We start from the raw sequence: 14,004 nt of genomic DNA, 5'->3' as shown, positions 1-14,004 counted from the left end.
TTAGGTTGGGAAAAAAGATATTTTATTAAGTCATAAGTATTAAGTCATAATATTAAGTCATAATGTCATAATATAGTCATAATGAAGTCATGATTATAATTATGGGAATAACATAATATTATGAGAAGCACATTTACAAAGATTATTTAAGAAGAAAGTAGCAGTATTTGGAAAATTAAAAAGAACAACAACAGCAAAAATGTGGGAGAAGAAAGAGCAAAGACTGAAGTTCATATTAACAATATGATTTTTCATCTATATCACAAAGCTGGGATGCTTTGTGATGCTGGGATCCTTCTTAGCATATCTTCAAGTGTTGGTTTACAAAATATCAAAATGGCCCTTGAATCCTTTCATTTTTCAGCATGTGGCTCTTGGTGGGAAAAGTTTAATGTGGCCTATAACATTAAAAAATAAGTGATAAAATGTAATTCTATAGGCTGAATGTCCACAGGCTTGGACAGAGAGGCTCTAAGGTGAGTTGAAGAGTCTTTCATTTGGAAACACCTTTAACCCTCAATCCCGCTCCAAACCTAAATGATGGATTGTCCAGCATCAAGGTCAGGACAGAGGTTGTGTGCCCATATTAACTGCCCTGTTCCACTGATACACTGTCAGACCCTTGTGTCCCGTTGGCCCAAATGTAAACTAGTGCAGCCTGTGATTGTATGATTGTGACAAATGAAGGGGTCATGCCATTCCAAGCATAAGTCACATGATGTACACAACCCATTAAAATATCAGAATTTAACTAATGCCAAAACACAGCACTATAGAATCTCCAAAGTAAAACATAATTTGTTGGGGATGCTGCTGGAGCTCCAATTGTTTCGGACAAAGTAAGGCAGAAATTAACCATTCTAATGTTAGTATTTAAAAAAAAAAATTGAACATTCTGCAAAAACTACAGGGATACATGTTACTCACATGTCTCATTAACTGTCATACAAGTATAAAATGAAATCAACTATGTTAAAACACAACGCACAAATAAAATATGGCTGTCCTTCTTGTTTAACATCACAAACAGCTGAAACTCAAATGCATACACTCAATCACAGAAGATCAAAACCAAGTAAAACCAGTAACAGCGCTAAACATCACTAAATAAACCCAAAACCCACTGGCGCTTGTCTCTGACTATGATGGCACCATAACTACTCTTTATGCTCTACTCATCGCGGCATGGTTCAGGTGGCAGAGTAGTCGTCTCCCAACCTGAACGTTGCGGGCTTGATCCTCCATCCCCCCGTTATCGTGTTGAAGTGTCCTTGGGCAAGATACTGAACCCTCTGTTGCTCCTGATGCTGCGTCATCAGTAGGTGAATGTGCTAGCAGTGTCAAAGCGCTTTGGGTTCCTTGGAGGTGGAAAAGCGCTACACAAGTGAAAGACCATTTACCATTTACTCTCTGTATTTCAACACAACAAGAGTTTTTCGAACTTTTACTGTGAGGCAGTTCTTCTCTTAGGACCTTGTTGGCGGCTGCCCCTTTCTTAAAAAAAAAGTATCACAAAAAATAAAACAAACATACATACGAAAGAAAAAAAGCATACAATTAGGTCTAATGGTCTAAAACGAGTATCCGTTACGGATAATGCATTTTTGCCGAGTACGAGCATGAAATGTGTACAGCTCGACATTATTCGTAATCGTGATGAAGGAAAATCTTCATTGGGTAACTACTTATGTATTCACTCTTCACGCTCTGTGATTGGCCAGTCACACACAGCGACCGCCCCTCCCTAGACAGACACGCTATAGCCAGAACTCTTTCACACACAGACACAATACAGACAGTGACTCCAGCTCACATTCGTTATTTCGCTCTATTTCGGTTTGTATGGTATTTAAAGTTAGTTGGTAGACTTGTTAATTTGCATCCTAATTTTCTTCCTACAGGATTTGCGTGCTGTCTGCGGGTAATGTGCATGTCTCTTGTGATTTTCCCCATTTTTGCACGTAGCCAGCACGTAGGAGCACGTACGTCAGGCTGTACCTCCCCCTTTACAGATCAGTTACACACATGCACAGTACACATATAGCTGAATAATAAACAATAAATATAGAAACTTCTGATCAATCCATTTCAAATTCAGACTTCAAATAATGTACCCATGTAAGCACCACCCATTTTTTGTTAAACCACGCCCACCTCCGGTTTATGCCCGCCCACTCCGAGTACAGCTACTGATACAGATAATTTACATGGGTGAACAGATACAGATACAAATACAAATACAGATACAGATACAGATACAAATACAGATACAGATACAGATAGCGGTGTACTCGCTCATTCCCAAGCCCCTACGCTCTTTTTAGCACAGGTGAATGTTTGGCCTTTCCGGTTGACCTATTTTTACGCTTACAAATTACAAAGTTGCTTGTTTGGGCTTGTTTTTTGTTATGTCGCTTACAAATTTGTAAGTTTCCTGTTGTTTAGGGCTTGTTTTCTGAGAGCTCGTTGCTTTTTCTCTCGTGAGACCTGGTAACACGTTTGTATTACATATATTAGCGTGAACAGCTCCTAACAATGTGCATACAGCGAACATTTAACAATTTCTACACAATCATGACCCACTTGGCCACAATTACCGGTAATTCCAGGTTACATCCCACCGTGGACACCGATGTGTGCGCAGAGCGCCAGCTCCGCTCCAGTAGCACAAACATGTACGAGAGAAAACTGGTTTCCAATTGCATAATCTAGGTATGTTAAACTGACTTTTAAAAAGCCAAACACAATCTAATTAAGATGCATGGTTAAAAGCTACTTTTACCCCAATTCATGCAACAATTAGTTTTTTCTTTAGTCCATCTAAATGTACTGACGGAGTCACTAAGTGAAGTCTGGATGGGAGATCAACTGGATTTGGTTTCAAGGTACTCTCTTACTGGCTGGCTGTTTTGATTTAAAAAAAAAAAGCCAAACAGCTCAAGGCAAATATTTGACCTAGCTCTGACAGACATCCCCTTAATGCTGCAGCTGCAAAGTGATTTCAGACAGCGATGCTTAATCATTTTCACAAATAAATGTTGCTGAGATTGATGTAACTTTGCTGCCAAAAGCTTCAGATGCACTTGAGTGTGTGTGACAACTTATTCAGGATTAGTAAATACTGTTTTCCTAACGCGTGTCAACCTGAATCCTACTTTGACCTTCATTTATGGAAGAAATGACTTGGAATGGAAAAAGAGGTAGCTAAAACTTCTATCTTTGCCTGTAGAGCCACTGTGTTTTTATGCTCCACTGCCTGCTTTAAAAGAAGCACAGTTGCCATGTTCCTGGCTGAGGTCTTTGCAAGGTGAACGGTAATTGCTGAGGGAGGATTTAGCCTGACGTTGGAACAAAGCAACTCTTTTGTTTTACTGAGACAACACTCCTTTCTCTGCGATAGAACTGTGATCTAGACATGGACCTGACACATGAATGAATATAATATGTACTGTAGGTTGTGCTTGGGGTTTTTTAAGTAATCATGAGCATTCCGACAACTGCTCATAGTACGTTTACATGTACTAAAGAAAACGATTGCATAAAACAGTTTCATAAAGTCAACTGTGTTATAAAATACATGTAAGCAAATTAATCTGACGGGCTATTTTAAAGTTGTTAAAAGCATAAAGACAAAAAAATCTGCATGAAATCAGAAATCTGATATTCTCAGATGACAATCAGCCCTATGAATCAGATACAGTACCTGCTAATCCGCGTGCAGCGTGAACAGGCAGATACATACACCCTGTCAATGCAAACCTGACGTCGTCCAAATGTGACATATACACATCCTCATCTGCCCAAACTACCCAAATAACTACAGCATAATCAGAGACCATTAAATATAGTACATTAGAGGTATACAGGCCACTGAATATGCAAGATAATTGCCGATGGCGGTGGTGTTTCGTGTGTACAGTCAATGTAAACACAATTAGAGTGAATTTGGTCATTTGAAACATTTGAAATTGGGCACTTGGACCTGCGGCATCATGAAATCCTACTGTGTTGTTTGCTAATTTGCTCAACCTTTGAGCCACCGTTTTTGAGTGGGTCTCTATTATGTTGCTGCAACTCTTCAGGGCATTGGTGTGTACGTGAGTGACAGGAAGAAAAGCTTTGAATCACTTGGGTAGAAGTTGTTTAGCTCTGCCTGCTGGTTGGCATGTATGTATGTAGAGTCACGGACGAAATTTAGATTTCAGAGGTAGGGGGGGATACTGTCTTGAGTAAGGGGGTAGACAGCAAGATGCTTTGACATGACGTGATGTTGTGTAGAGGCACGTTTTGCAAATACAGTACTGTATGCTGTATGCATGTAATTGTTCCTTAATGTGATTAATAACCACAAGAAGCATATTATAGGGTTTAGAGCAGGGGTGGACAAACTTTTGGACTAATCGAAAATCGATTAGTCCATTAGTCCATCAGTCCATCATCACCATCATGAGCAATCATGGAAAAACAACATGACACCAAATAGCATTATCATTAAAAAGTATGCAATGACAGTTCATTCCCTACAAATAATATTGTCACTAGTATTGCTTGCAATTTTAGACTTATACCCTCCGTGATTTCACTGTGGATGCCGACTGCATTAGTGTTATGCAGAAAATCAGTGCTAAACTGGGGCGGTCTCCGGTTTTCATAATAAAATGACCGAACAACCAGTACTGTATTTGTGATTTTACAAAAGTACATTTCCATTGTACTGTTCAGAAAACAATGTAAGAACAATTTAGTTTTTGTAATGGTTTGAAATGGCCACACCTTCCCACAGACAGAGCGTTGATCAGTTGTGCTTGGTTGTCACGTCTTTCAGCACCATTCAGAGTCACCTCAGCCCTGATGAGCATTGTTTGTGCTGCAGAAAGCTATCAGAGGATCTACACAAGATTAGGGCTGGCAACTGTTCCCTCTGTGGCTTCCTGTTTTACCACAGGAATTCTTTTGGTGGGTGCAAAAAAAAAGCAAAACAGCAGAATATTGGAACATTAACTCCTTCCTCTTACCATGCAGCTCATTTTAGCTTAGCACAAAGGCAGTTTTACCAGACAAACACTTCATAAAGTGACAACCTCTTCTCTCAAAAACAGTCAAGATCAGTATCCCTGGTTAAAAATCACAACATTTCTGGCACTTTCATGTTGCTATTAGGATTCTGCGTTGCTCCCTATCATTGTGCTTGACTTTCCTTGCACATTTTCACTAACATACATCGTCTCCCTTCTCTGCATCTAAATTGCAAATGGCAGACTGGCGGCGGAGCTCCTCAATGTCATTAGAGTTGACCCTGTGGATTAACTGGAGGGGAGAGACGCTGTGTAGAAACTACAGATCAATAACGGAGCTTATTCTCCGCTCTTTGACTTCACTTTGGATTTAGATCAATCGCACAGAAATATCCACTCAACAACTTTTCAGAAAGAATAAAACATTTGTCATTTACACTGCACTCCAAATAAGGACTGTTGCATTCAACAGGTGTTGGAAATTAGAGCTGTCACTCGATTTAAATATTTTACTGCGATTAACCGTATTTTGTCCATAGCTAACTCATAATTAGTCACACTTAATCGCAGATAGAAATATGTTTTTATCTATAATAAGCAGGGATGTAAATCTCTTTGTGGTAAACGATTTGATACGCAACTACATCACATTTTATGGAAAGGGATATCATTTTGGAAATATCGGCCATTATTTTATTCAAAAACGAATACACATTTAGAAAGCCCCCAGTTTTTGCATGTTTAATGCGAGCGGCGTTTTGTACCACTTTGTTTGACAGTCCTTGAACGCACCTTCTAACTTTGTCCCGCGCTGTACAGATACTAGATTCTTCTCCTTCTCATATTTGGTCCCAAATGCTTTTACTATGTGGAAATGCATAAAGGTAAGATTTGATGACCTTACTGAGTGCGTTACTTATTTGTTCGGTACACAACCTCTTTGTAAAACAAGTCCAGGCTCATGCTGGTGGATGGTGGGTCTGTATTCATTTTGTGCTTTAAATTTGATGTTGTTCCTGTCATAGTTTTACACAATACATCATAAATAAGGTAAATTATATCGCTATAATGGACATATGTTTTACTGAAGTGTTGATGACTCGCTGGTGTGCTGCTAATGCTAGCTGACGCTAGCACTGCTAGCTCTTCAGCCATGGTCACATTGACATATAGAAGTCTTCGGCCAGCATGCCTACCGTTAACTAGCTGCTCTTACCCAAATTTTAACTCGCATTTCAAAGCAAAAAATCAGCCAAGCGACGGCTCGCATCTAAAATAAAGACTTTTTAGTTGGGACAATCGCATTCCAAGGTACCACTGTATAAATGACAGTAAAAAGACACGGGCAGTGCATAGGTACCTTCTCGCTTCTGTCCGGCAAGTCATCGTACTCCATGACAATTCCAATCACAGCAACAGTAGATACAAACAACTTTGGTCTTGATGTGAGAGCGATCTGCAGGGACTTTGAAGCTAAATTTACCAATCGAAATACCCCTTTCTTTGTCCATTTCTGCTCAATATCCACAGTCACCGCTACTTCCTCAAACTACAGTGTGGGCTGAGGATCAAACAGGACGTGCGCACGAGTGCCGTTAAAGGAAACTTCTCGATAGCCCTAGTGGAAATGTTAAGTCTAGGAATTGTTTTACAAATTTGGCACTAGAGTGTGGGCACAAATAGCTGTCTTTAGTCGTGCAACGATTTGTCAGGGCTTTTTGACTGACAATCATAATGTAAGCAGAGGTCTTCATGGATCAGTGCATTCCAAAAAGATAAAAAATACACATGCTCATGCCGCCAAAGGTACTACAGCTGGTACATGTAATTATCGTCACCTGACAAAAGAGATGTTCAGGTTATATGGCTTGTGGGTTGTGTCACGTTGAGTGCTGTGCATTTTATCTTTGTGTTGTTCAACATTAACCTATATTAAAAAAAAAAAAAAACAAAACTCATCGATATAACAGCATGTTGCAAAACTGTGCTTGAAAATGACCGAATAGTTGGACCTGGTAGAGCATACGCACACTTACAATTATTTTCAGACTGAAAGGTCACCTTTGCACGGAGCGCTTGTAAAGTCAAGACTACAATAAAAAAGGAAGGACATAATCAAGGTATATAGTGCCATCTAGTGGCTACAAGTTTACAAATGAACGGTCATTGCATTGCGGAGCCATTCTAAAAGGAGTAAACTGACATGCAAAACATTTAACTGTTTTTTTTAGTGGAATAAACATGATAAATGCATATATATTATGCTACATGATACATGTTTATGTTGTATGTTGTGTTGTGATACAACATCCATGGCTTCTTTCTGTTTAATTTATTTTCTGCATCTATTTCAGTTGTAAAATGAGGGGAAAAAATAAACCAAGTTACAACCGAAATAATCAACATATTGTCAAATCAACTATTTGACAGTTTCAATAACCACACATTTTGTTTACATATTAATATACTGTATGTGGAGTATGTATACATTACTGTAGGCAAAACAATTATAATTATCTTGGTACTCACTTGTGTTACTCACCAGCTATTCACTCAATAACGACTGTGTTGAGTCATTTTCAGCGGAAAGTAAATCTTTACGGCTATAAAACCTGTACACTGGCTCCTTGGAAGTACACACTTTGGAAGAGCCAGTGTACAGTGTCTACAGTGTACTGTATATCCAAGTTTAATTTAGATAGTATTGTCCATTGAGAAGATATACAGTACTGTTGTAGAATTACTTAATGGTTGAAAAGGGAAATAGACTTAAGGACTTGTCTTGGGATGAGAGGCTCTGCAGATCATCTCCATTTCAGACCCCAAGCCAGAGGAAGGGAACCAAACTACTAAACGTGCCTTAAGATGAATGATGCGTGTCACACATTTTAACTTTCCCATTTAGACAAACAGTGACATTGTGGTTTGAATCGGAAGACGGCTGGCATGAAGAAACAAAACACAATAAATCATCTCCTGTTGTAGTACAATTTAGGCTCCTCAGATCAAACAGCTCCTCTGTCATGTAAAATAAAAGCTGTGTTTTGCACTTGTTTAACTTGTTTAACTTTCTTCAATATGCCAGGTATGTACCGAATAAGCTAATGTTACTGAATACCCTGAAATCAATGCGCTGTTTAATGAAAAGTTGTGAATGGCACGGAGATGAAGTTGTTAAACTAGCAGGCTAGCAGTGTGGGACTAATGCTGTTTGGTTTCATTTTATTGTTTTTTGTAATAGCTTCCTGGCTTGCGACCAGTCCAGGGTGTACCCCCCGTCTCGCCCAAAGTCAGCTGGGATAGGCTCCAGCATACCCCACTACCCTAATGAGGATAAGCGGCATAGAAAATGGATGGATGGGTAATAGCTTCCTTTCAAATTAAACGCAACCCTTCCACACTCACTTAGAAAAATGCAGTGTAGCGACCAATACGATATACTAGTGATGTGTCGGTCACGAATGAATCGGCTCTAAGAGTCGGCTTTTTGGAATTAACAACAGGAGCTGGTTTGCGTCATTGGGAGCCAATTAGTTTGTTTCTCGTCTTTTTTTCTGTTGAAGGCGAATGTCATTGGTCAAGATATGTGGCCGCGTGTCTGTGTCTATACTGAGCAGGTGGAGGGGCGGGGTTAAACACGCTGTGGTGCTCTTAGAGCCAATTCGTTCATGAGTAAATTGCATGAAGAGATTTTGATATTTTGACCTAATTTGTCTATTGAGATGGGTCTTCATTCTTGTATTTTACAATATAACATTTTATAATATATTTTTGTAGCTGTTCTTTGAGGTTTAAATAAATCACTTTAAATAATAAACATTTGATATCATGTATTTTTACATTAGTAATTCATTTTACACAATACACATAATTTGGTAATAGACAACAAAGACAAAGACAACAAAAAAATCTGAGTAGCCACTTGGGAGCCGAAAGAGCCGACTCTTTTAAGTGAGGCGTACCAAAACAAACAGCTCTCTAAAAACAGACGAAATTTCCATCACTTTGTACCAGTCGTCTCTTCTGCCTATTTTACGTGTAACGGCCGGGTTGCCCCGGTAGGGGTCAGTGTGCTTAATTTCGCGTCCCACCTAGCCCCGCCCACTTCACGCTACGCCTGCGCATTACGCACATATGCTGGGTGGGGTGTTGGGGAGTAGTCAGGCATTTATGTCTGTATTTCTGTAGAAACAGAAACTTTAGATTTGATTCATATGTGTAACTAATTCGTATCAATAATGTTCGCCAAAACGTTTAAGGACTTTACCATTAATTTTAATGACAAGAATACTTTTTCCAGTGGAGACCTGATGACTGGACAGATTTCCTTCGAGCTCCCCAAGGCGACAAAGATCAGCTCAATCTCAATGTGTCTGACGGGACGGGTAAACGTCCACTGGTCCTCCGGCGGGGGAAAGAAAAGGAATCGAAGACACTACAACGCAAAGATTGCCTTTTTCAACCTGAAAAGCATGATTTTGACAGAGGGAGGTACGTGCCCATTATTGCAAAATACTTGCTGCACAATCCATTGACATGCAGTACAAGAGTTATTTTCAAATTGTGCCTTTACCGAGGCAACAATGCTCACTTCTGATTAACAGAGAAGTACAGCATTGAGATCTGCTCTTCATTATTACTGCGAAGGGTTTCTATTTCTAATAGCAAGGGAAGGCAGCCTTACCGCAAAATGATACGGTGCAGATACAGTATATTGTTCAGTGTCGAGCCAAACAGACCAATACAGTATCTTACAGAGGAAAGTTTGTCTCATTAGATTGTGAAGGCGTACCTAATAAAGTGTCCAGTGAGTGTATGAGTCATAACCCGCCTTTGTCTTACAGCTGTTGGTGAAGGAGCGAAACTTCCGCCTGGCAGGCATGTGTATCCATTTACATGTCATATCCCACAAGGGTGTGTAAGAGCCTCTTCTTTTTCTATGTTGTGACATGTTGCCATCATGTGTGCGTGCAACACGTATTAGGATGGAATTAAACACACACCAGCCACTGTATTAGTTACACCCTGCTAACATACTGCCATTGGTTTCCCCTTTTATTCACCTTCTGCCATTGTTCAACAAGGCACTGGAACCTTTGACCAAGATTTCTATTCCAATCAACTAACTGTTAATTCGTTCATTTTCTATAGTGATTGTCCTTATTAGGGTGATCTGGCTTATTGCATATCCTTATTGTAAATGTTGGTCCTTATCGGCATGACAGCATCACACAGTTGCTGCAGATTTGTCAACAGCACATCCGTGATGTGAATCTCCTGTGCCCAGCACACTCCAGGTGTACTTAATGAAGTGGCAGGTGAGTGGATAAAAAATGATGTACAGCAGTTTTCTATATGTAGTGGGTCCTCGAAAATGATGCTCGTCCATTCTCACATTGGTATTGTACCTAACAATTGCTGTATGTACATCAATGCAGGGACTTCCCATCCAGCTTTCGTGGACCTCACGGTCAAATATGCTACAGCCTGACGGTGAGCATTGACAGACCGTGGCATATGTCAAAGGATTTTGTGACAGAGTTCAACTTTGTGCACCACATCAATTCCAACCAACCTGACTTATGGGTAAGTAGTCCTCTTCAGCTGCTTGCAGTTTCACAATATGGCCAAATGGTGTATGCATAAGTCCACATTGACAACAATAGTCAAGTGAGCGTATTAAGGGCAAATGTCAAATGCATGAGTGAAAAATGAATATACTGTCAAGCATGTGTCAGTACACTACTGGCTCACTGTACCAACATGCTATTTCTTTACATTACACACTTTTAGTTGCCATTTCTCTGCTCACAACAACCATTGCAGAACATTAAGAGATCATTTTTAGTTGAATTGCATTGACAATATCCATAAATCCATTTGAGTGCTGAAAAGAGGAAGATGAGACAATGAAATGTCAATGATATCATTTAAAGTGCATATTACATACAATCTGGGCAGAAGATGTTCTTACATGTGTAGTTGGATTGTGTATGTTGATAAATTACATTTCTTGCATTACCGTTATTTTTGTACTTGCCATTTTCACTATACGTTTAAAGTTATCCGTCACTGAGTGACTGCGCACCTGTTCTCCTTACTTACCTCTTCTCTGTCCAGTCTCCTCTCTCAGGCTCCAACAGCATGGAAGTGTGCTTCCTCTGTTGTGCTACAGGTCCCATCACAATGACAGCCAGCGTGGAGAAGAAAGCCTTCACACCAGGTAGTCTCCCTGCTTTCTTTCCGTTTTTTTATTATTTTGTTTAATAACACAACAAATGCACAATAAACATTTCCTCCAGGTGAAACGGTCAAGATAATCTGCGACTTCAGCAACGCTTCATCTCGGACAGTGACTCCAAAGGTCAAACTGCAGCAGAAGCAGCATTACTATACTATGAACAAGGTCCATAGCAGGTTAATGGTGAAAAACTTGGTCTCTCAGACCGGGCTGCCCATTGCAGCGCACACCTCAGATATACATACTGAGATGACCTTCACTATTCCAACGGACTCCTCGCTCTCCATCTCCAACTGCAGCATCCTAGAGGTGCAGTACGTGATTGAGGTAGGAACAACCGCCTGTAAAACCTTCTGTGCCCTTAAATACAGTCTTGATGCATATCATTTTGCCTTGTGTGTCTTGTAGCTGAGGCTCTGTGCAAGTGCTTCCTCGGACCTCACCGTGGTGTTTCCCATCATCCTTTGTGACATCCCTTTTCATACTCCTCCTCCACCTTATTGAGGGTAACATTTTGTGTGTGTACCTTTTATCAGTGGTCCCCAACCCCCGGGCCGTGGGTCATTTGGCCACACAGAAAGAAAAAATAATTTCCATTATTTCATTTTTTTAATATTTTATTTTGAAAAGTGGCCGGATTCTCTCTGTTACATCCGTCTCACCTGACGCATGTCCATTGTGCGTGTGCTAACTTTATCTCATGCCGCACAGATAGACTACTACTGTATTTTTACCATTTTTCTTTCACCTCATATTTGTTGTCAAATGCTGATACTATGTGGGAATGCATAAAGGTAAGTTTGGATGACTTATTGAGTGCTAATGTGCACATTTGTCTCAGTTAATTCATGCTAGCACACTGCCTTTTACCACACACGTCAAACACCGATGTAATAATCTCTCTGGAAAAACTTGGCTGGAATTTGAACTGGTGGATGGTGGGTCGGCATTCATTTTACACAATACATAATAAATAAGATAAATTACATTGCTATAATATACACCCACCCCCGGTCCGTGGAGATTTGTGGGAACACAAGCCGGTCCGTGGGTCAAAAAAGGTTGGGGACCACTGCCTTATATGATATCCTGGTAAAATGCTTTTTGAGTTTACTGCGATCTGTGGTTGTGACTGGGAGTGCCTTTTACCTCAATTCTCATGTCATGAGACTCACAGTCTGACGGCCTTTACCACTTCAGTAAGTTTGTTACAAACTATGCAAAGATTGTACTAAAACACTGCCATGTGTATGTTTTACCATATTCTAAATATGTTACACTTGCATACATGTATATAAGTGTCAAATACTTCACACTTACATCAGTTTTAATGCTCAATTTTGACTGAGCGTAATATTTAGCTCTCAAGTAGGTCAATAAGATAATCACAATACAGAGAATGCTTGGTTAGCGTTTGTGGCGTCGCAATACAACTTTTTTCCACTTGCGATCCGATACCCACATTGCAGCCTTGTATTTCGGCGGATACCGATATCAATCCAATATCAGCACGAAACATACATACCTTTTTATTACTTATTTTGTAGTGTGGAATGACAGAAAAGGCTTGATCAAGTGATGTTACTCAAACAGAGAACAATCATCAACAGTAGGTATGAGGAAAACAGACCCATTTACTTCTTTAAGCATCTTGGGTATAGTTTTATCCACAATGTGCTGCCTTGTTGACCCGATTATAAGACTCTTCTTCAAGGCCTGTTTTTTGGGGGGGATACTCTGTTTTCAATCCTGTTGTCAATATCAGTGAAATAACTGCTAGATTACAATAAAAAGACATCACATTTCTTAGCTGCTTGACAGCTGTTTGATGATTCTGCTCGAGTGATCACCATTATTTTGAAATGAACAATACGATCGTCAGCCTTTTTCTGCCTTCTTGAAGTACCTGATGCATTCTTTGTTACTTAGCCAACACGTGTATAATTCTAAATGGCTTTGCACGCATATTCCACCTTGTTACCCATGTAAATATGTACTTTTTTAATTCCAAAATTGCTATTGTCATACTACTAAAGGTCCAGGTATTTTTTTTTTATGTAAACTTTATGGTTAAATGTTTTTTAGACCTTTTGAGAACACCAAATGGCAGCAATTACCTCAAACTGTATGGTCTCTTGCAACCAAACCACCATAACTGGGATTTTGTTACACAGTATTGTTAAATTGTTATTGATTTTAATTGAAAATAACAGGAAGAAGTACTATAATCTATATGCCATACAGTATTAAAAGAAAACATTTTATAACCTCCATGTTTTGGGTTTGTGTTTCCTTTGCTTGTTTTACTCATGATGTAAGCCTTATTGAATATATTGTAATATTAAAAATACATTTGAATTAATAGGTGCCTTTCATGGCTCAAGATAAAATACACAATACGATGTAAGACTATGTGTTATATACAGGCACATCTCAATAAATATGGAATATGCAAAATATATTTGATCTCAGGAGTTCAATTAAGACAAAGACATCCAGCATACCCGCTACCCTAGTGAGGAAAACTGTATAAAAAATGGGTGGAATTAAGACAAAGACACCAATTAAAGGCTCAGGAGGCTTTTGCAAACTACATCAGCATGTGAAATGTGCTACAAGACGGAATCATTTACTGGATAAAGTCTACTCTAACATTAAAAAGGATACAGGGCCATACCTTATAATACCTCAAATACGATTCAAAACAAAGAAGTAGAAGACTACTAAATAAAAACTTCATTTTAAAAG

The 14,004-nt window shown here is 39.4% G+C and overlaps 1 protein-coding gene across 1 annotated transcript; it reads left to right on the top strand.

The window, feature by feature from the left end:
• The first annotated feature begins 9,161 nt into the window (after positions 1 to 9,161).
• On the top strand, positions 9,162 to 13,655 carry LOC129179798 (arrestin domain-containing protein 3-like). Its single transcript, XM_054773511.1, has 6 exons — positions 9,162 to 9,506; positions 9,860 to 9,929; positions 10,454 to 10,601; positions 11,136 to 11,238; positions 11,318 to 11,583; positions 11,665 to 13,655. The coding sequence occupies exons 1-6, from the start codon at positions 9,254 to 9,256 to the stop codon at positions 11,758 to 11,760; spliced, it is 936 nt and encodes a 311-aa protein (XP_054629486.1). The 5' UTR covers positions 9,162 to 9,253; the 3' UTR covers positions 11,761 to 13,655.
• Positions 13,656 to 14,004: the final 349 nt, after the last annotated feature.

This window comes from Dunckerocampus dactyliophorus, chromosome 4 (assembly GCF_027744805.1).
Source record: "Dunckerocampus dactyliophorus isolate RoL2022-P2 chromosome 4, RoL_Ddac_1.1, whole genome shotgun sequence".
NCBI lineage: Eukaryota > Metazoa > Chordata > Actinopteri > Syngnathiformes > Syngnathidae > Dunckerocampus > Dunckerocampus dactyliophorus.
The sequence above is the reverse complement of the archived record's forward strand: the minus strand, read 5'-3'. Positions and strand labels throughout refer to the sequence as shown.

Excerpts from the sequence above, each read along its gene's own strand:
- LOC129179798 (XM_054773511.1), top strand. The coding sequence starts at position 9,254 with ATGTTCGCCAAAACGTTTAAGGACTTTACCATTAATTTTAATGACAAG. Across the intron at positions 9,930-10,453 it reads ACATGTCATATCCCACAAGG|GGACTTCCCATCCAGCTTTC; the intron begins GTGTGTAAGAGC and ends ACATCAATGCAG. Across the intron at positions 11,584-11,664 it reads AGGTGCAGTACGTGATTGAG|CTGAGGCTCTGTGCAAGTGC; the intron begins GTAGGAACAACC and ends TGTGTCTTGTAG.